General features: G+C 42.6%; 2 protein-coding genes and 1 non-coding gene across 4 annotated transcripts in view; all 3 read left to right on the forward strand.

Annotated features, from left to right (window-relative positions):
* Positions 1-9,205, forward strand: part of LATS1 (large tumor suppressor kinase 1) — a 27,877-nt gene extending 18,672 nt beyond the window's left edge. For both annotated transcript variants that reach the window (XM_019526847.1, XM_019526849.1), the window contains exons 4-7: positions 3,473-4,055; positions 5,325-5,507; positions 5,765-5,871; positions 7,791-9,205. In XM_019526847.1, the coding sequence (XP_019382392.1) occupies positions 3,473-4,055; positions 5,325-5,507; positions 5,765-5,871; positions 7,791-8,297 (1,380 nt within the window). In that variant the 3' untranslated portion in view covers positions 8,298-9,205. The remainder of the gene's footprint in view (positions 1-3,472; positions 4,056-5,324; positions 5,508-5,764; positions 5,872-7,790) is intronic.
* Positions 9,206-14,941: 5,736 nt separating this feature from the next.
* TRNAG-GCC lies at positions 14,942-15,012 on the forward strand. The gene has a single exon. It is a non-coding gene; the product is annotated as a tRNA-Gly (tRNA).
* A 194-nt stretch (positions 15,013-15,206) lies between these two features.
* The window catches only part of KATNA1 (katanin catalytic subunit A1), a 26,567-nt gene continuing 21,376 nt past the window's right edge, over positions 15,207-20,397 (forward strand). The window contains exon 1 of the mRNA XM_019526850.1: positions 15,207-15,295. The gene's annotated coding sequence lies outside the window, so the exon portion shown is untranslated. The remainder of the gene's footprint in view (positions 15,296-20,397) is intronic.

The raw sequence follows: 20,397 nt of genomic DNA on the forward strand, positions 1-20,397 counted from the left end.
TGGGGGTTGTTGTATTTCAGAGTAATATGTTTCTTTGGAAGAAAGGGAGTTTTGGGTACAGCCATGGTCCTCTTGTGAGAAGTAGGTATGGGCTATGGGGGGGGGATTAGAAAAAAAGGATGGGGACCCCCCTGGGTCTGAGGCATGGAGTGGGAGTCGGTAGTAGGGCTGTGCGAAGCTTTGGGTGCTGATGCAATTCGGAGGAGATTTGGCCTGATTTGGTGGCTGAATCTCTGAATCCAAATTGAATTGGAAGACCAATAAAAAGGTCCTAACCTATACCCTGCCTGCTCCTCCTGCCCCCCGAGCGCTCTTTGACTTCCACATGCTCTCCCAGCTCTGTCAATGGCTGCCCTGCCCAGACCCAGCTCTCCGCTCTTTTTTTTTAAAGCCCATTCATTGGCTGCTGCCAGGCAGGGGGGTGATCCCCGCTGCCCCCCACTGTCCCATGCTGCATGGGGGGGCTCTGCCACAGGGCCCCATTCCCTGCCTGATCTCTCAGCCCTGTCAAGGGCTGCCCCACCTGGCCCCAACTCCTGGTTCTTTTAAAAAAAAGCCCTGCACTCATTGGCTGCTGCAGCAGCCGACAGGGCTTCTGGGGGCTCATGGGGCAGCGGGGATGCCCCCTGCCTGGCAGGAGCCGGTGAGTGTGGGGCTTTTTTATTTTATTTTTTTAAGAGCCAGGATCCTGGGGCTGGGTGGGGCAGCCATTGATGGGGCTGGGACAGTGGGCAGGGGATGGGGCCTGTTCAATTCGGAGATACAGCCGAATTGATTCAGGATAGTGATTTGAATCGCTGAATTGAATTGCTGTCCCCTGAATCGGCCGAATCCGAATCCGCAAATACTAGCTGCTTCGTACAGGCCTGGTGGGTAGGGGTCAGAAGGAATATGGGAAGAATTTTTGTTCCCTTTCCCTTTTTTTGAGGCAAGTGAATGGTGGGGTTGGGCAAGGGAGGGAATACCCAGAGACATGGGAGCAGGAGTGAGTAGGGTAAGGTAGATTGCTTTTGTATGTTGCTCTTTTTGTTTTGTTATGCTTTCTTGTTCACCCTAAAGATCCTACTATGATTAAATGCAACCTCCACTCTTAATCCTGCCTCTTAAATGCACTTTCCTGCTCTTACCACCACCAGGATTTTCTGCATGTTCTTCCTCTGCTTCTTATTTCATTCTGTTTTTATAGGTTACTTTGTCTTTTATTGTGAGCCACTGCAGGCTTTCTTTGGGAATGGTGATGCATACGTTTTGAGAAAGAGAGACAAAATTTGACAGGGTACAGCAGAAAGAGAACTAGGGACATGCAGAGTGTTTCAAGAGTCCAGGTTTGCCAGTGAACAGAAGATGTGGAATTCAGTGAGGACAGAAAAGTTTTTTTTAAAAAAAAAAAAGGGAATGGATGGTGAAAGTATGACCTTGATGCAGTGTGAGTTAAGGTTGAGGTAGTTATCACTAGCAGTGAGGAAAAGATGGATATAGAGATGATGTTTTGTGGGCATGGATGAAGAGTAGGGGAGTGAGAGAAGTGATGAAGATGAGAGGCTAGGAAAAACAGTAGTAGAGGCTTGACATAAGCATGGTGGTCAGACAGTAATTGCTTGAAAAGGAGAGTCATTGAAGCTATGAACGAAATAGTCATTTTAATAATACATATTAACCATGCATTCCAGGGCTGTCCAACTCATGGATCCTGCCTGTCTGCTGTTATTCCCATAGCTCCAGCATCAACAGCTGCCAGGAGCTACTCTAGGGGTGTGCGAAGCTTTGGTTGCCAATTCAATTGAGAAAAGATTTGGCCCAGTTTGGAGGCCCAATCACCGAATCCAAATCAAATCGGGAGACAAAAAAAAAAAAAAGCCTCCGAATTGATTTGGAAAAGATTCGGAGATTCAGAAGGCAGTCTTGCCAGGGGAATGAACTGAGAAGAGGGGCGAGGAGGAGGGGGAGAGAGACTGACATCTGTAGATGGCCAGTGACCATGATCTTTCCTTGAGTCCCCTTCCAATCAGTGCTCTGGGGGAGGCACGTAGAAACAGCATATACACTTCTGTCTGCAGTCTTTCTGTACATTTCGTGAGCTGTTTTGGCCTGAGCAAAAGAGGGGCGGGCGGCTGGCCCAGAAACAGATGGGTGGGTGGAGGTCTAACCGGCATCGGGAAGGCCCCCTGTTACAGGCTACCATCCCTGCTGTTTTCATCCCACTGTGCCTTAACACACACACAAAGTCACACGTCACGAGTTTTGCTTTCAGAAGCTTGAGGTGCAGTTTCCCAGAAACCCCTGCACCTATCTCCTTGAAACTTGGCAGGCCTCATGCCCTCAGAAGGGGCTACCATCCTGGGTGTTTTCATCCAAATCTGCCAAAAAATGACAAAGTTAAAGGTATTTCAGTGATTCTCTATTATAGTCTATGGCCAAATCAGCAAATGTCTCTGAATTGGCGTCAAATCTTCCAAAGCCAATTTGGCCTGATCGGTTTGGGACAGTGATCTGAATCTCCGAATTGAATCTCTGTCCTATGAATTGAGTATTTCCCTATTCGCACAGGCCTACTACAAACTCCCCTTCCCTTTTCCTGCTTCTGCTTCTTGTCCCCAGCTCTGGGTGTGGGACAGGGCAGGATGTGCTGAGGGAGCCTGAGGCCAGGGGGTTTGGGGGTAAGCCCACATGGCACAGTGCAGTAGGTGAGGGGGGCCACACAGAATGGCTTAATTCTTCTGCCAACTCATTGTCTTCCAGAATAGACAGCACCTGAATTTTAAGGGTTAGAAACAAGCAGAAAAACTGTTCAGGCCTTCTTTATAATTCATAAGAAGCAGGAAAGGACTAGAACCCTGGGAAAGCTGCCTTTTAAATTAAGCAAATGAAAACACAATAATGATGCATAAGTAATTAAGTATGTGGAGAAACAGACTGGGTGATTTAGTTGGAAAATCTGCAGAACAGTGTGTTCATTTAACTATGTCAAGAATTAAACAAGGTATGACTCCAATAATCACTTTTCTGAATTAAGACAACTAGGATCGATTAAAATTGAGTATCTAGAGTATTTCCTAGGCTAATCAATAATATTCATGGGAAGTGCATCTGTGAAGCAGGGTGGGTCACCAGTTGGCTTCCCTTCAACCCAGCAATCCAGTTGCTTCTAGAAGGGTATGGAAGGCAACTGCCATCACCTTGTCCTCTCTTCCACCCCACCCCATTCCCTTCCCTAACCAAGAGTCTGGTGGTGCATGGCACCTTGTGCGTTTGGCTGTTAAATGTCCTTTAGATTGCACATTTTGTCTTGTTACTTTTGTTTCATAGAGTCCTAGTATGTGTTAATGTAAAAAGAAAAAAACCCTTGGATAACTGCTCCCCATTTTATGTTTTAAGTGTTTGATTTATTTTGCCTGATCCTCCTGCGTGTATGATGATTGCCACAAAGGAATGATGCTGTTCACTTGACAGACAAGCTCTGTTTGTTGTATAGGTTGGCTTGTCCCCTGAAGCCCGGGATCAGATGAGAAAGATGCTGTGTCAGAAGGAGTCTAATTACATTCGTCTCAGAAGGGCTAAAATGGACAAAACGATGTTTGTAAAGATTAAGACCCTTGGGGTTGGAGCATTTGGAGAAGTCTGCCTAGCAAGAAAAGTGGACACTAATGCTTTATATGCAACGAAAACCTTGCGGAAGAAAGATGTGCTCCTTCGGAACCAAGTTGCTCACGTTAAAGCTGAGCGTGATATCCTTGCAGAGGCTGATAATGAGTGGGTGGTTCGCCTATACTATTCATTCCAAGATAAAGACAACTTATATTTTGTAATGGACTACATTCCAGGAGGTGATATGATGAGTCTTTTAATTAGAATGGGTGTCTTTCCAGAAAACCTGGCACGGTTTTACACTGCAGAGCTCACCTGTGCGGTTGAAAGTGTTCATAAGATGGGGTTTATTCACCGGGACATTAAACCGGATAACATTTTGATTGATCGCGATGGTCATATCAAACTGACTGACTTCGGGCTTTGTACAGGTTTTCGATGGACCCATGATTCCAAATACTACCAGAGTGGTAAGAGAAATACGTGAGGTTGTTTTGGTTATCTGAACTGATGTCATTCCATGCTGATAGATGAATAATAAAAATGAATAGAAGAGTGATTGTGACAGTTTACATCTAAAAGTCAGAACACCTGTCATTGTAATATTTGGGCACCAGCAAAATTATGTAACCAGTGTTTAGTTTTACCAAAATATATCATTGCAGACCTCATTCCTGCAAGAGAAGGGGATCAGTTATACTGATATTACCATGTGTAGGTGAGGGGTTTTATACCAGAAATCATGTCCCTAACCAGAAACTTCCTTGGCCTTGATCCAGCTAATTTTTAAATCAGGAGGTAGGCTCATAATGCAGTTCAGTGTTTTGAATATTTTACCCAAGAGTTGTTATATCTCCAGACCTCTCCAACGTGTTGCTCATATATAACAAACGTCCTGACTGATTCTCTTCTTACAAGTTTAGAGCCTACTTCACAGTTTATAAAATATAGAATAGGGGTCAGTGACCCATGGCCTGCAGGGCAGATCCAGCCTGCTGAGCTAGGGGGCTTTTTAGCATTTTGGCAATAAGGAGCTTTACCAATGTGGTGGCCAGATGACAGGGCGAGGCAGTGGCAGGGGAAGCAGTGACTGCAGCTGTCGCGCTGGTGGTGGTGGCATAGACCACATTGCAAGTGGCCCTGTGCTCCTAAATATTGTTGAGCCCTGTTATACAGGGGATTTGCAGAGATTGTTTGCTTCTTGCAGAGCAGAATGGATTTAACAATCTTCAGTTGCCATCTCGTCCTTGCTCCCCTTTAATATGGAAAAGAAGATGAGATTTGGGCTTTGCCCTTTTAAAATTATTTATTCCCCTTCCCCCCCACAACTCCCCCAAAATGATTTTGATTCAAAGTTCAACTTTAAAAACAAAACAAAAACAGCTTCCCAGCAGAGTGCACAGACCTGTATTCTAAGTCTTCTGGAGCAGGGGGTGGCAACATATGGGCCCACAGGTTGGATTTGTGGGGGTGGTGGAAAGCAGCAGTAGGGAAAAGCTGAGTCAGAACATCAGCCTGCCTTGTACCCAAGTCTGGCTGTTTCAGCTCACAGCTCTGAAAAGTTGCCAACTTCTGCTTTACAGGTTCACACTCATCAGTTTTGTTTTCAAAATGCTGGGCTCCATTAAGAGCGATTTTTTTCCTCATAAAGCAGAAACAAAAAATTGAGAAACATGGGTTTAATTGAGAACCTGGGTAAAAACCCCCAGTATGTTAACATCTTCATTTTAATTTTGCAGGTGATCATCCACGTCAAGACAGCATGGATTTCAGTAATGAATGGGGTGATCCAGCCAGTTGCAGGTGTGGAGATAGACTTAAGCCACTTGAGCGTAGGGCAGCACGCCAGCATCAACGCTGTTTGGCACATTCACTTGTTGGAACACCTAATTATATTGCACCAGAAGTACTGTTGCGAACAGGTAGGTAAATCTTCCTTAGTTCCATCACTCTGCAGAATGACTGATGTCCAAACATTTTGCTGATGCATTCTGAAGATCAGTACTTTTTCACAGGAAATAGCAATGTTTTGCCAAAAATTGATATCAATGCCTTATTAATGTGGATATATGAAAGAAAACGGGAGAGGAATTCTGCAGGTGTTCTGTTACACTTTAAAATGTAAGACTGAATTATGGTACTAGTGTTTTGATTATTTACAGATCTATTTTTGTTTTAGGATATACACAGCTATGCGACTGGTGGAGTGTTGGAGTAATTCTCTTTGAAATGTTAGTAGGGCAGCCTCCCTTCCTGGCACAAACACCATCAGAAACGCAAATGAAGGTAACGTGAAAAAATGTGATGTTAACAGTAGGAAACGTCACCTTGCTGAAAAAGCAGAGTCCAGATTTGTACAGTACTTAAAGTCTCCTGATTTTGTATAATTAGAGTGAGTTTTTATTTAATTAGTGTATCTCTAAATTATTTAGTATTTCTAAAGTACCCGAGCATTCTTCATTGAGGCACTTTATAAAACTTTTTATAAAAGATTTTCCAGAGTTCTTAATTTGTTCATGCTTTGTCAAGAGTTGTGTTTTTACCCATTTTGATCCTGAGTCTACTCTTAAACAGTGTGCTGACCCTTTAGTCGCTTTGAACTGACATTACTGACATCAGAACAGGAACTTAACAGTTTCTATCTCTCACTCCCTTGCTCCCAGAATTGGAAACTAATAACTATTTTCAAGTCTCGTATAGCCGTATCACATTCTAGATTCAGTCCAGATTGACTAAAATAAATGATGTATTTGCTTTGAGGTACAGCAGAGAAAATGTTAGTAAAAGAAAATTTAGAACATAATACATATTCAGCCCTGTTTATAGGTCTTGTGAACCCTGTAAAAATTTTAGTTGCAAGAGAGAAATGGCTAATACTGTCTTAATCGGTAGAATCTCACAGATTTATTCTTGGAATAAATGCATTCATGTATATTGAACTTATTGTATGAATATATAAGTTCACATACAGTTGTATGTAAGCATTTGTATGTTGAATTGAAATGCATCTAATGTGTGTATATGCATATATGTGTATGTATAGGCATGTAATATTGTATGCTAATGTATGTATTACTACACTGTTATTACATATATTTAAGACTAGATGGAATTGCTATGAATTTTCAGTCTGACCAGCATCACTGATTTGTCTAAGTTGTGACATTGATAACAACAGTAATTTTGCCAGTTCCAGCATCAAACCTGTAACTTCAGATTGATTTTTGGAAAATATCTTTAAGAAACAAATTTTAAATACTTTGAGTAACAAAGTCAGTCACATCCTTATGTAAGTTGTTCCAGATAAAAATTACTTTTAGGTGAAACCTTGAGCTTCACTGTTAACCTTGTTTAGCTTCAGTTTTTGGTCTTTGAATTTTTACAGTATGTTAGAGTTCTCTACTACCACAATTCTTCTTTCCCCTGGAAATGCTTGTAAACTGTAATCAAGTCTCATTTTAGTTTTTTCTTGCGTAAAATACATTAATCAGCTTTCTGTAATCTGTCGCTGTAAGGTAAGTTTTCCAGATCTTGAATCTGTCTGGGAGCTCTTTCCGGTTAGTCCTTCATAAAATCTGGACACCATAACTTGAAATACACCCCAGTACCGGTCTCGCTAATATCTCACGCAACATTACGTTTTCCTGCTTCTCTGTCCTTTTGTTTGTATACCCGAAGACTGGGCTGGTTGCTAAATTATCATATCACACTGGGAGCTCAGTTTAATTTGATGAGCCAGCATGACCCTGAGTCACTGTTTTCCAAATGAAGTCCCACCATCATATAAGTGTGGCCTGCATTCTTTGTTCCTAAATGAATTACTTTGCATTTGTTTGTGTCAAAACAAGTGCATCTTTCTTTCTTAGTTTTCCTGTGCCTTAGTATTCCCTTTGAATAATGACAGTAATAGTACTCTCAAACTTCACAGGGTTATTGTAAGGATAAATATAGCAAAGACTATGAGGTGCTAAAATACTCTGGATTATATAAATACCTAAAATATATTACAGTAAAACTGTCAGAAGTATGTCTTTTTTGCATTTTTGACAAAAAACTTCTTTCCAGGCACCCATTTGCAGTCTGAAAACAGTGTTCCTTTTTTCCTGTTTTGAACAGTTTATTTCCAGGTTTCACTTTTATTTTCTGTTTGCAATTTCTTAAAAAAAAAAAAATTGTTAGATTTTCATTTTTTTTCTGTTTTGCAGGTTATCAACTGGCAAACAGCTCTTCATATTCCACCCCAAGCTAAGTTGACTCCAGAGGCATCTGACCTTATTATAAAACTCTGCCGAGGGCCAGAAGACCGCTTGGGCAAGAATGGTGCAGATGAAATAAAAGTGCATCCGTTTTTTAAAACTATTGATTTTTCAAGTGATTTGCGACGGCAGCCCGCTTTCTACATTCCCAAAATTGCTTATCCAACAGACACATCAAATTTTGATCCAGTTGATCCAGATAAGTTATGGAGTGATGATAAGGAAGGGAATGTAAATGACACCCTTAATGGATGGTACAAAAATGGGAAACATCCTGAACATGCTTTTTATGAGTTCACATTCCGAAGGTTTTTTGATGATAATGGCTATCCTTACAATAATCCAAAGCCCATTGAATATGAATACAGTAATCCACGAAACTTGGAGCAGCAGTCAGATGACGACGATGGACAGGCAGGCAAAGGGGTTCAAAATCGTGATCTAGTTTATGTTTAACATTGAAGTTGAAAATGATTTAACTGAATGTTTTTTGCAGTTAGCATTTTTTAAAATGCTTCTCAATAAGAGAATTGATAGAAGGTTGCTAGGGTGAATATGTGCACGTTTAAAAGAAAAATTTTATGATAGAACATTTTTGTTCTCTGCACATTGTTTCCCTGAAATGCAGGAAACTCCATTTCAAACATTAATTTATTCCAGCATTATGATCATTTTAATTTAGAAAAGAATTGAAGTTAGAAAAAAATAAATTATGTACCAAATTTTATTATCAATTCTTTGTACTGGAAGTACTCAAAATAGGAGAAAGTGATTTCTTTAAAAGGAGATGCCTGTTATCTATTTGTACATATGCTAAATAATTTAAAACAAAACTCCCTTTTGTTCCAGTTTTTTTAATGACAATTCTGCCTTGTGTTGACCAAATACAGAATGTTATGCTTACAAAGCAATCTGATTTATCTGACACAAGTCTGCTTTGCTTTGTCTTCCCACAATATTCACCCCCATTCTACGTAAAATAAGCCATTTCCCTGGTAAGTATTCCCAGTGCCCTACAGTAACTGCACAGTTCACAGCTTTGAAACAAAGAAGTGACAGTCTTGGACAAAATATGACTATAAATGGTAAAGTGTTAAATTTGTGGAGGTTTTGTATTTAACTTAAATGACTTTTAAAATAACTGAATTTAGGGCACTGTGGTACTCTAGAACTAGCATGAGTGCTTAATACTAATTTAGCTCTCTTCCTATGGGCAGCTCTTAAAAGATGTGGCGGGAATTAAGTTTTTGGGGTTTTTTTCTAAAAATTTATACTGAAACTCTGCAGTCTCATTTCTGATTGAAATGAAGTTGTAAAGTCTGTAAAAACTTTATAGCTTGGGGGGAAAATTATAGCTTGAAAAATTAAAAATGGTTCTGTTGCTTGTCCCAGCCTTTGAGTTAGTGCGTGTTCTCAGTATTTCCTCTTCACTAACTCAAAGGCTGGGACAAGCAACAGAACCATTTCATATATATAATTTTTTTTTTGGTTGGGAAAACCAGTTTCATTTGTTAGACTTAACCAATGGGAAACACTACTATACAGGTGCCTGGCAACAAACTTGATAGAGAGATATATCATCCTATACAAGCTGTCTGTGTTTTCATCATTCCATGTCTGGTGCCTCATCCTTCACAGCCTAATTCAAAGCAGAACAGTCTCTGGTGCTTTGTATGCTGAAGGCTGCATCTGCTATCATAGTACCGTTCTGAATGCTGGTTTCATTGTATTAAGGAAGCAGCTAAGCGGAAGTCTTAGAATCAGTCTATAGCTGTAACATTAATGAGTGTTGGATGGCTATAAGCAGCAGTCCCATCCACAAGAAAGGTGGTTTCTATAGGTGAGGGAGGAAAAGACTTGTGCCTCTCTCTCTTCCATAGCTAACCACTTTGGTGGGGAGAAGAGGAAAATGCCAGTGCATTTATTTTTAGGTTAAAATAAAAATCCCTGCTGTTTCAGCACCAGCGGGAACAAACTTACCATCTTCTAATACTCATCATGCATCTCTAGGCATTAATACTTCTTGTTTACTGTGATCCAGGCCATTGTACTAGTATTCTGACCTCATTAAGTATCATGAAACCACCATTCAGAACTTGTAGCAAGTAGGACTACACGCAGCCCTATGGTGCTATCATAGGTAAATGTCTTTAAGAGGAGAGTCCTATTTTTTTCTGGTTTCTTCTGCTGTGAAGGAACTCTCTTGCTGAAAAGACATTTATGTAACAACACTTTTTTTGGTTCTTTTTAATAAAAAGGTAACTTTTTTTCTATAATCCAAGAGGGCATGGATCTGTAAAACATAATTCATGTCCTGTGTGCCTATCTTAGATACAGCTGTTCTATCTCACCAACTCTAATATTCATCAAGTTTAGTTTTTACATAGTAAAGTGGATGCAATGTATAAATACTCAAGCATTTTATATGCTCATAAATATAAGCTTTCTTTCAAAATAAACTATTTAAAAAATCTTCATAATAGTGACAGGTGTTCCATTTAAAAACTGGCAATTTTGATCTCCTCTACTTGCAGTTACTGGTTAAAAACAATTTAGTCAATTTTTCATTGTTTGTTGACTCCTAAAAATGTCCTAGAAAATGATGTCTGGTCTAATTAACCATATCATTTTAATGACTATCAAAACACATTTCTCTTTTCCCAGTCCATCAAGGTCTACAATGCAAAATGAGAATGCTTTATTAAATTGAATAACTGAGATTTTAAGTTAGTATGCAGGTTACTGAGATAAGTACTGTTCTGTTGTTTTGGAATACTTACTGATATATAAAAGGGGAGTTGGGTCTCGAACCCCTGCTGGGCCCTCAAAGCTTGTTGTTGTTGTTGTTATCTGGCATTACACTTCTGATGCTCCTACTTTCTGAACTTTGTGGTTTAGATGCTGCAGTAATTGATGCATGTATTTCTCTCCTGGATATCCAAGTTCACTACAGAAAGTCTGCTCTAGGAAAATTAAAAATATTCTCATAAGCCATTGTGATGCAGAGCTCTCCAATATGCTCTTCTGCTCCCATGTATGGAGCCCCCATTGACTTCAGTGTAATTCCAGACATGGATCTAAGGCACATTGTGATTCTTAGTATCTATTGTTTATTGTATGGCTATTTCAGTCCTTCATAATGTTTGCTCAAACAGTGGTTTTCAACATTTTCATTTGCAGACCCCTAACAAATTCTGAATGGAATTGTGAACCCGTTTGAATTATAAGTCGGGGTATTCATATACTTTTGATTGATAGCAGCCATCTTTCACAAACCCCTTAGATATAGATGGTGGACCACCAAGGGTCTGCAAACTACAGGCTGAAAACCGCTGCTCTAACACCTTCCAGGGCATTTTAATGTAGGTTTATTCCTATTGTGGGACCAATTCATGCTGATAATGAACACTAATAATGAGCAGCTGTGAGATTCTGTAATCAGAAATCTTAGTTCAACCTTTTTTCAAATTAAATGTTTTTACTTGTAAAGAATTAAAATTGAGTCATGGTTTGTCTTGTATTTGCCCCCCATGTATACATATAAATTGTATTTATAAAATGTTCTATAATCATGTAACTGTATTGTAAATACTGTTCTGATGTATTGTTCGATGACGTTCTATCCTAGGGCAGGCCCTCTTGCTGTATCTTTTTCTGTCTCTGTTTTTGTAATAGAAGCTATAGAATATATGACCAGAAAGTCACTTCAAGACTGACTTAAAATCTTACCTTCTGCTGTTGCAAAATGAAAAGCTGTGAGTGGGAATGATTTGTTTGAACTTCTTCAATGTTATTTTAGCTATTAGGGAATGCAATGGGTGGGTTCTTAGATGCTGCTGTGGTTACCCAAGGTACCATTAGACTTGTTTCAGATGCCTTTGGTATTTAAAGTAAGACCTTTAATCTGTTTGCTTTACGTCAACCAGAGCAAAGACATAGTAAGTTTGAGTTGTCATAATGGTAAAAAAATTTTAGCGCCTTAAGATGCTCTGTGTAAAGGCATTATACAAGTTTACTTTTCTATTGTATTTGGGAGAAGGGTGTTGGGGTGTGTGGGTGTGTATACTGTCTTTTGTATCATAAACATTCTGCTGACAAAACACTACAACTTTATAAAAGGGCTTTGAATGAAGAGAAGGAATTATAGCCTTGGCAGACAGTATAATTCATCTTTTTTATTTCTGAATGTAATAGCTATTGGTAAGCAGTGACATTCCCTCTGAGTGTTTTCTGAATCTGTTTCTACTTCCTGAATATCCGTTTCTTAGTGTAACATCTCCTGGGATAATAAATAAAATACAATTACATTTTCTTTATGCAAAGTGGAAAGCAAATTCTTGTACTGCTAATCAAATACAATTTGATATTGTTTAAAAGTTGCTGGTCTTCCTCTGTTTTCTTACTTTCCTGTGAATAGCATTACCACAGCTCTTTACTGTTGAACCAAAGCATCACCATGTAGCAAGGATAGGGATGTTGCTGTATTCCAGGATCTGACATTAGTTTCTGACCCCTGTACTATAACTTGTCACTCAACAGTTGCAATTTATATTGCTCATCTCTTCCTTTTCCCACTTGAAAACCATCAAGATTACCATGCTTCAGTTCTACTAATTGTCTCCTGTAGATCATCACTAAGCCACTGCTTTTTGTGAAGGTACAGCATTACGTTAGTATTCCTGTATTAGAAATGCGATTTAAAACAAAGTGTTGGATTTTTTCTTTTGAAAAAGTGTTCTACTAAGGGCCTTAAAAATGCAAACAGGGACTTAATATGCATGCTTTTCAAGAAGATATATGTTCTGTACTAGTTCCTCCAGTTGATTTGCTTGCTGGCAGGAAATGAAATACAGCTATAGTTTTGTTCACTGATGGCTGGTGAAAGGTTATCCTTTTTCCAAGAGGTCAGACTGAGTCAAAATACAAATTCTGGATTTCAAAATAAGTTATTGGAGTTTTAGAAACATGCATTTATGGCTGTAGTTTGTGGGGAAATCCATACAGTGAATACCTGTTTGGTGGTTGTTTTTTTAAAGAAAAAAAAATCCCTGTCTGTCTAGGTTGAGAATAGGACTAAAATATTATTCAAGTTGTTGAACAAAAACATTCTTACCGATGTCTTGGGGTAAGAATTGATCTTCTGGTGGCTGTTTCAGTTCAGTTTAGAACTTGAGTTTTATTGCCCTGGCTGAGTTGTTTTTCTCCCTAGTGGACTGTCAAGAGTCTCCTGTAAACCTAACCTTTTGGATCCTGCATGCTACTAAGTGACCTGTGACTGAGTAGTTGTAAATTGTTTGCTGTCTTCCTAGATCATTCAGGTTCTTTTCCCAGGTGAAAACTGTATCTAACATGGTCCCCTCTGACATCCTGAACCTAGTGCATCAAGTCCCCCAGTACTTTTTGCATGCTCTCCTAGGAGTTCAGACTTGAATACTCCAGTTCCATGTGGGAACTATCAGCCAAAGCAAGTGAATACTTGTGCTTTGCAAGGGAATGTCTTAATTATGCCTAGGTTTTAATCTTAGTGCAAGAGAGATTTATGGTTGTTTACATAACAAACTGAAGAGGTCTCTCCCCCCTCATTCTGGTCAGAGGTTTGTCTCCCACTGAAGGTGCACCTCTTGTTGCCAGCAATTATTGATCCCTCTACATTGAATCTTTTCTCCTGTATGCAGTGAGGGAACCATGTCCTAGCCAAACTGCTTGATTCAGAGCAGCTGGGGAAATTAATAAAAATTCAGACTGGCTCACTAACTTCTCATTTCAGATCATCTTCTGGAGAAACAATGGCGCTACTTCTCTAGTTTTCTTAGACACCTCAGGAGAGGTTTATAAGCTCAGGAGAGACTGTATATATAGTAGTATATGATCAAATTGTCTCTCAGAGCTGGTCACAAATTAGTGTAAAGATTACAGGTTTTTCAAAAATAATTCTTCCCAACAATACTGCTGCTGCTTGTTCCTGAAAGACCGGATTCTGTGCTTCTGTGAATTTTAGTGTCGCAACACTTTCTGTAACTTGGAGAGGAATTGGTGCGGAGACAAAGTTTATTTTACAAAACAACAAAAAATTGTTAGGACACTTTTTTTCCTCCAGCACATATCCTGGAAAGGCAGAAGAGCGGTTGTTGCCTGATGTTAGAGTTGGCTGAAAATGATGTCATGCCGAACCAAAGCACTTATTCTAAATAAATCTCTGTACATTGCAATTTAAACAACAAACCACTTCTAGCCCCTGAATGAAGCTGGTAAGATTTCTGATCAAGCATCTGAATACCTTTCCGTTGGAGAACCTGAGGTCAGGAGGACATTTTCTTTGGGATGAGTGTGAGAAGTGGTGGGAAAATAATGCCCCGTTGCTTCAATTAAACAAAATGACATTTATTTTTCCGTGTCTTCGGGCAAATTTAGTGCTGATGCCCGTTTCCCCGGATGGACGCAGCGCTTCCCACATGCGTGTCCTGCGAGGAGCAGCCCAATCACTAGGGAAGCCCGGGAGGGAACGATGTCCCTAGCAATGCTCTGGCACGGATTAGGCCTTGCGACCCCCTCCGCTGCCCCCTGGCCCAGGCCTGCGGGGTTTCAAACGTACTCGTTCCAGAATTCGGATGCGAGTCCAGCGACGTAACAACTGGTCCTATTGTGACGCAGTGCCCACAATGTTGTGTTCTGGTTGCGGGACAGTCTGTAGCAGCTCGTTAACATGCTCGGTTTCTCTTAGGTGGCGAGAGAGAAGAGTCGGGAGGAGTGGGGTTGGGGTAGGTAGGCGACAGTGCCACAGACAGTCAACGGCACCACCGCACGGCTGCTGGTCCTCGCTATTTAGCTTAGGTCGTCCTCTCTTCGGGCTGTGACGGAGGTGCTGTACACTTCACCTAGCGCGGATGAAGGTGTTGCATCCTTGCCGCCCGTCACCGGCCGGGGGGATCCCTTCCTGTGCAGTGACGGATGCTGATTCCGCGGAGCCCCTCAGCAGAACCCGGAGCAGGTGCGGAGTGGGCAGCGAGGGTAGGATCTCAGCCTCTTCATGGTAATAGAGCATTGTGAACGCAGGGTCAGGTAGCCTCAGGGAGGGCTCCGGCACGGCCACTGTCAGAGCTGCATTGGTGGTTCAGTGGTAGAATTCTCGCCTGCCACGCGGGAGGCCCGGGTTCGATTCCCGGCCAATGCAATATCGTGTCTTTTTTTCCCCCTTCTTTCCTATTTTTCTTTGCAGTGGTCACCTCGGGGAGGCGGGACATACGTATCCCCCCGCCCTGCGCCTGGGGGCCATGTTCAGCCCCCCAGATGGGGAACCCCGCCCCTCCCCCTCCCTTGGACCCGGAAGTGACGCATTAGATTCGCCTTCCAAGCGGGGCGCGCGAAGAAGGTGCGGGGAGTAGTGCGCAGGCGTGTGGGCCCGCGGGCGGAGGTCGGGCCAGCCGACCAGTTGCGGAGCCGTGCGCGCGGGGCCGGTGAGTTGGGCTGTGCGGGTTGTGACGTCACCGCGGTGGGGGAAGGGAGTTCGAGACCCCGGCGGCGGTTGGGGGGGCGTAATCCCCCTTCCCCCCCCTCCCGCCGTTGGCAGGTGCCCGGGCCCAGCCCGCTGGGGGTGGGGTGAGGTGTGCATGTGTGTCCACACAAGTGCGCGCCTGTGCCGGGGAGCACTTAAGCATTTAAGCTCCCCAGTTTTACACTCGTTCAGCTGCTTTGAATGTCCTCTACAGCAGCGTTTCTCAGCCCACAGACCGTGACCCAAAAGTGGGGCCTAAGAATATCTGAAAGGGCCTGTGAGCAGTCACAGAAAAATGTGGAAAATCATGGATTTGAAGTGCACCGATCTATCTGCCGTGTATCAGATCCGCACGGATGAAAGGAAAATTAATGTTATTGACTATTGGTTTGGGGTTTTTTGTTTTGTTTCCTTGGGTTTTTTTGGGCTGATAATGTTAGCCAACAAATATTTGCCACCTGCGCCCCTCCCTCGCAGCCGCACACATGCGTGTGGCCAGGGTGCATCCAGGCAGTGTGGAGAGCAGCACCCTGTGGGTAAGTCTGGAGAGGAAGGGGCATAGGTGGCGGGGCAGATCGAGGCCCCTGGCGAGGCAGGGAGCGGGGCTGGGACTGGGGGCGCTGCCCAGCTGAGACGGTGAACAGGACCCAGGGCTGGGAGTGGGACAGAGCCACAAGCAGCTTGTCCAGGGGGTGTGGGGTGGGGAGGAGGGGCACCACCCAGGGGAGGCATGGCAGGGCATGTGCCACCCTCCGATTTGTGCACAGGGTGGATGCAGGCTGTTTGGTGTGGGCTTGGGGCTTTCTGCCCTGCTGCCTTTCCCTTAGGAGCCCTGTCCTGGCTGTGTGTCCCCTGCCTGCCCGGCAGTTGTGGGGGCAGCAAGTTGTGCCTCCTGCTGCCGGCCGGGCAGGGTCCCTAGGGCAAAGGCAGCAGAGCAGAGAGCCCTGAGGCCACAGCAAACAGCTGTTTGGCTCCAGTTAAAACATCCTTACATTTAAAAATGATGGTAGTGGCACTCAGACATTCCGTTGAGCTTTAGTTCGAGTGCCCCCACCACCATTTTTAAGCACCAGGACGCTGATCCCTTGGACAAGTGCCTGTGGCCCTGCCCCACTTCCAGCCCCCAGTCCTATTCACTGCCCTGGCTGGGCAGCACCCCCAGCCCCTGCTCCTGCCTGACTCCCTCCCTCTCTGTGGAGACCTTGATCTGCTCCACAGACTTACCTGCAGGGTACTGCTCTCCATGCTGCCAGGTTGCATTCCTGTAAATTGGTTATTGGATTGGTGTCAGTCGATATGCCCGGTTAATAATTGGCTATTGGTATTGGCCAAGAAAATCTTTACCAGTGCACCCCTAAAGTTTCTCCTTTAAAGAAGGAAGAACGTGGGAAGCCACAGGCTTCCCCTGGCAGGCTGGCAGAGTTCCAGTCTGAGAGGCTCCTTGGGGTGGGGGGAAGCAGGGGGAGGGTGATCAGGCAGTGGGTGCCAAGTACATTTGCATCAGGGCAGCACAGGCGACACATCGGGGGGGCACATGCCCTCCCAGATTTGTGGGCCACAGCGAGAATAGGTCTGCAGCCTGGTCGGACTGGCATAGGCAGGACCCACGTCTGCAACCCAGCAGGCAGGACTCAGCACAGGAGGATAGAGCAGGGCAATGAGACTTATTGCTCCAGCTAGCAGGACCCCTGTGCCAGCCATGCTGCTAGCTGTGTGAGGAATAATGGATGTGAGGGGCAGGGATCGTGCTGCCCTCACCTCCTCCTGTCACCACCATTTCCCTCAGTACACTGCTTGACCCTGAAGGAGAGGTAGGGTGGCAGGCAGCTTGAGCAGCCTGAGGGAAACAGTGGTGGCCAGGCCATGGCAGCAGGGTAGAGCTGTGGCCTGGTGTGCATGCAGCTTGTGGCCAGAGGAAGTGAGAGCAGTATGCCCCCCCCCCCCCATTTGTTACTCCTTGCACTGCTAGTGGTGTGACTGGTGCCACGGTTCTGGTGGCAGTGGCAGCAGCAGTAGCAGTGAGTCTCAGTGCATAGAGATGGTTCCTGCCTGTTCTATTACTGGTCGTTCATTCTGATCGCAGAAAAATGTGAATTTTTGGTTACCGGAAAATTGGGGACTTTTTTTTATCAGAGTAAACTAGGATCCCTGGTCATGAATTAGGGGTACTGGCAGTTTGCATTGTGCAAGTTGCACAATGATGAATGTCACTTGAGAGTAATGGATGGCCATATGTTGATATTGTTATTAATGTTTCCTGTTGATATTGATTTCTGTCTTTAAAATTAAGACCTTGAGCTGCTTTAATTTCTGGTGTGTAAGAAGTATTTTGAGGCCAGAATACTTGTGTGTTTTCTATACTTAAACTATTTACTGGGTTGGGAGTGGCCATTGATGTCTACAAATGAGTCTTGGTACAAAAAGGTTGAGAACCACTGCTTTAGAGCTCTGGGCGGGGAAATGTCATTTGTCCTGGAAATTCATGAACTGCTTCTGTTAATATCCATGAGATGGCAGACTCTCACGTCTCTTTCTATATCTGTTTTAAAACTTGCCTTTCAGTGGTGGTCAGTGTTTTGTACTCAATGCAGGTTTCACCCAGTGCTGTTCCTGGCCATCCCAAATCCTGGGTCCATTATGGGCATGTGAAGCAAGCTAGGATAAATTCTATTGTTAATGATGGGAATGACTTGACAAGAGCAGCAGATGAGTTCCTATTTCAGTAATATCTGGGGAGTCATAAACATGACAGGTCTATTTATTATACTCTGAATAAGCTAAATACTGGCTTTTGGGGATACAGCATAGAAGTACACATAGGAGTAAACCTGTTTGAAGTATCTTGCCTGGTGATAATTTTACAAGCTTATTTCCATCATTGTTCCTATTTGCCCATAGATGTCTTGAGTACAATTTGGGGACTAGTCGTAGTTGACAAAACACTCTAGACTTGCTGTATTGTGTAATAGATTTAAGTGTTTGTAGATATTTCTCAGTTAATATATATGTAAGTGCTTCAGTGTTACATTTTTTTTTCTTTCCTATTCTGTCTTGTTTATTTAGCAGGAGATTTGCATGAGCTCCTTCCTATAATAGATGTACAAAAAACTAGAACTCTTGGTTCCACAATGATACCTTTTATTAGATCAGCTGGAAAATGGCAAGAAAATTGTCCTTTTCTGCAAGCTTTCAGGATCAAAGTCCCTTCATCAGGCTCTGGGAAAAGTGTAGATGGTACAAGACAGTAAAAAGTCCCCGTAGGTAGGAAATAAACTTCATTTTTGCACAGAGGGAGCTGAAGATGGAAGGTTGTCCCTCTGGGTCCATGAGAGTGTTTTTGGGAGCTGTGTTGAGTAGCTCTTTGATGTGTTGATCAGGTAGAATTCCTTTCCTGGAGGTGTCAGATGGCAGGCAGGGAAGTTAAAAAAAAAAAAACTTCTTTGTTCTGAAATAAAATTTAAATTCCAAAATTGGCTAAAATTCAGCATCTTCCATGTTTCAGGGGTGTACTTGGTAGCCGTGTTGGTCCGAGACAAAAAGACATACAAAAACCAAGAGTTCTAGTTTTTTGTATGTCTTTTTGTCTCAGACTAACACGGCTACCAAGTACACCCCTTCCTATAATAGAAGCATTTTCCTTCAGACTAGTTTTATCTGCTTATCTTGTTCATTTGCAATAGAGCTGGTGAGAAGAAAGTGTTATATTGCCCCCCTAATTCACAGCTTCTGACCTTGTTCTGTAAAACACAGTGTAACAGCTAGCAACAGCTAAATTTTTGTATCAATTGCAAAATAGCAAACCAGTGGTACAAGTAGGAGTAAGTTGCACCTTGGTAGTTTAAAAACAGTCTCAGTTAGTATCATATCATGCTAGAACTCACTGAAATTAAGACACATATCTTTTTAATTTAAACAGAGGTGTTATATTTTGAAATTATTTCCTATTTGTTACAATTAGCTGGGCCTCTTTAGTACCCTCACCTAGCATGAGAGATTCCCAAGATCTTACATGTTGGAAAAATGGCTGCATTTTGTTGGAAGTCCCAAATAAATCCTGTTGATCTAAATGTCTCTTTGTTCTCTTTTCACTTTGTTTGGCTTCTCTGTGGGCATCCATCCCTTCCTTCCTCCCTTTTTCTTTTGCCCAGAGCCCATTTATCATGGTAACTCAACATCCATCTTTTGTTTTATTGTGTCCTTGCCTCTGTTTTCCTGGTTAATAGTTCCATGCCTTCTTATTGTTCTATTCAAGGATCATTCACTTGTTTTTGTTTTGTGTTTTCATGCTATTTTCTCTATATACAGGAGAAAAAACTGCTTCTTATAGATGTCCCACTGCAGTAATATGTAAAATACAGAATTCTTGCACTGCTCAGAGATTTGCATTATATTTAACGTGCAGCTGCACATCACTGTTTTACTCTTGGTTTGAAAAGCTTGCCACTGCCTTAATAACTTGCCATTACTTGACTTAAAGCATGTATTAGCATCTTGCTTAACCTGCAGTTTCAACATGGGAAAGGCAAACGGGTGTATCTGGTAGGATGAGTCTGAGTGGAAGAGCTGGCTCCTAAACACATTAGTCCAAACCTATGGCAGTGTCTGTGTTAGGATCCTTTAGATAGCTCCTGAAGAAGAAATTGTTAGCTTTCTTTTAGGTAAAAAGAAAATAGTTTTTTTTCTTAGAAAATGAAGACACATCCTTTTCCCAAAGTCTTACTAACTTGGAATATATGTTCTTCATATCTGTTGAACTGATAGTTATTTTAGATTGTGAAAAGGAATTGGGTGTTGTAGATTAAGCAAATAAAAGCAGAGGCAGACAGATAGCCAAAGTGCTAATACTGGCAGTAGGGGTGCACCAATAGAGTTTGAGGGCCAATACCAATAGCTGATTTTTAAGGAGGCATATTCACTGATACCAATCCAATTTCTGATACAGTTGCGCGCAGCCAGTAAGTCTGTTGCGATGGACAGAGAGGAGGGGAGAGAAGGGGTGCGGAGGGGCAAATCAAAGCCCCGGTGATGAGGGAGGGAGTGGGGTGGGGTACTGGAAGGAGCCGT

Source organism: Gavialis gangeticus, unplaced genomic scaffold (assembly GCF_001723915.1).
Source record: "Gavialis gangeticus isolate Ggan-Ray unplaced genomic scaffold, GavGan_comp1, whole genome shotgun sequence".
Classification (NCBI taxonomy): domain Eukaryota; kingdom Metazoa; phylum Chordata; order Crocodylia; family Gavialidae; genus Gavialis; species Gavialis gangeticus.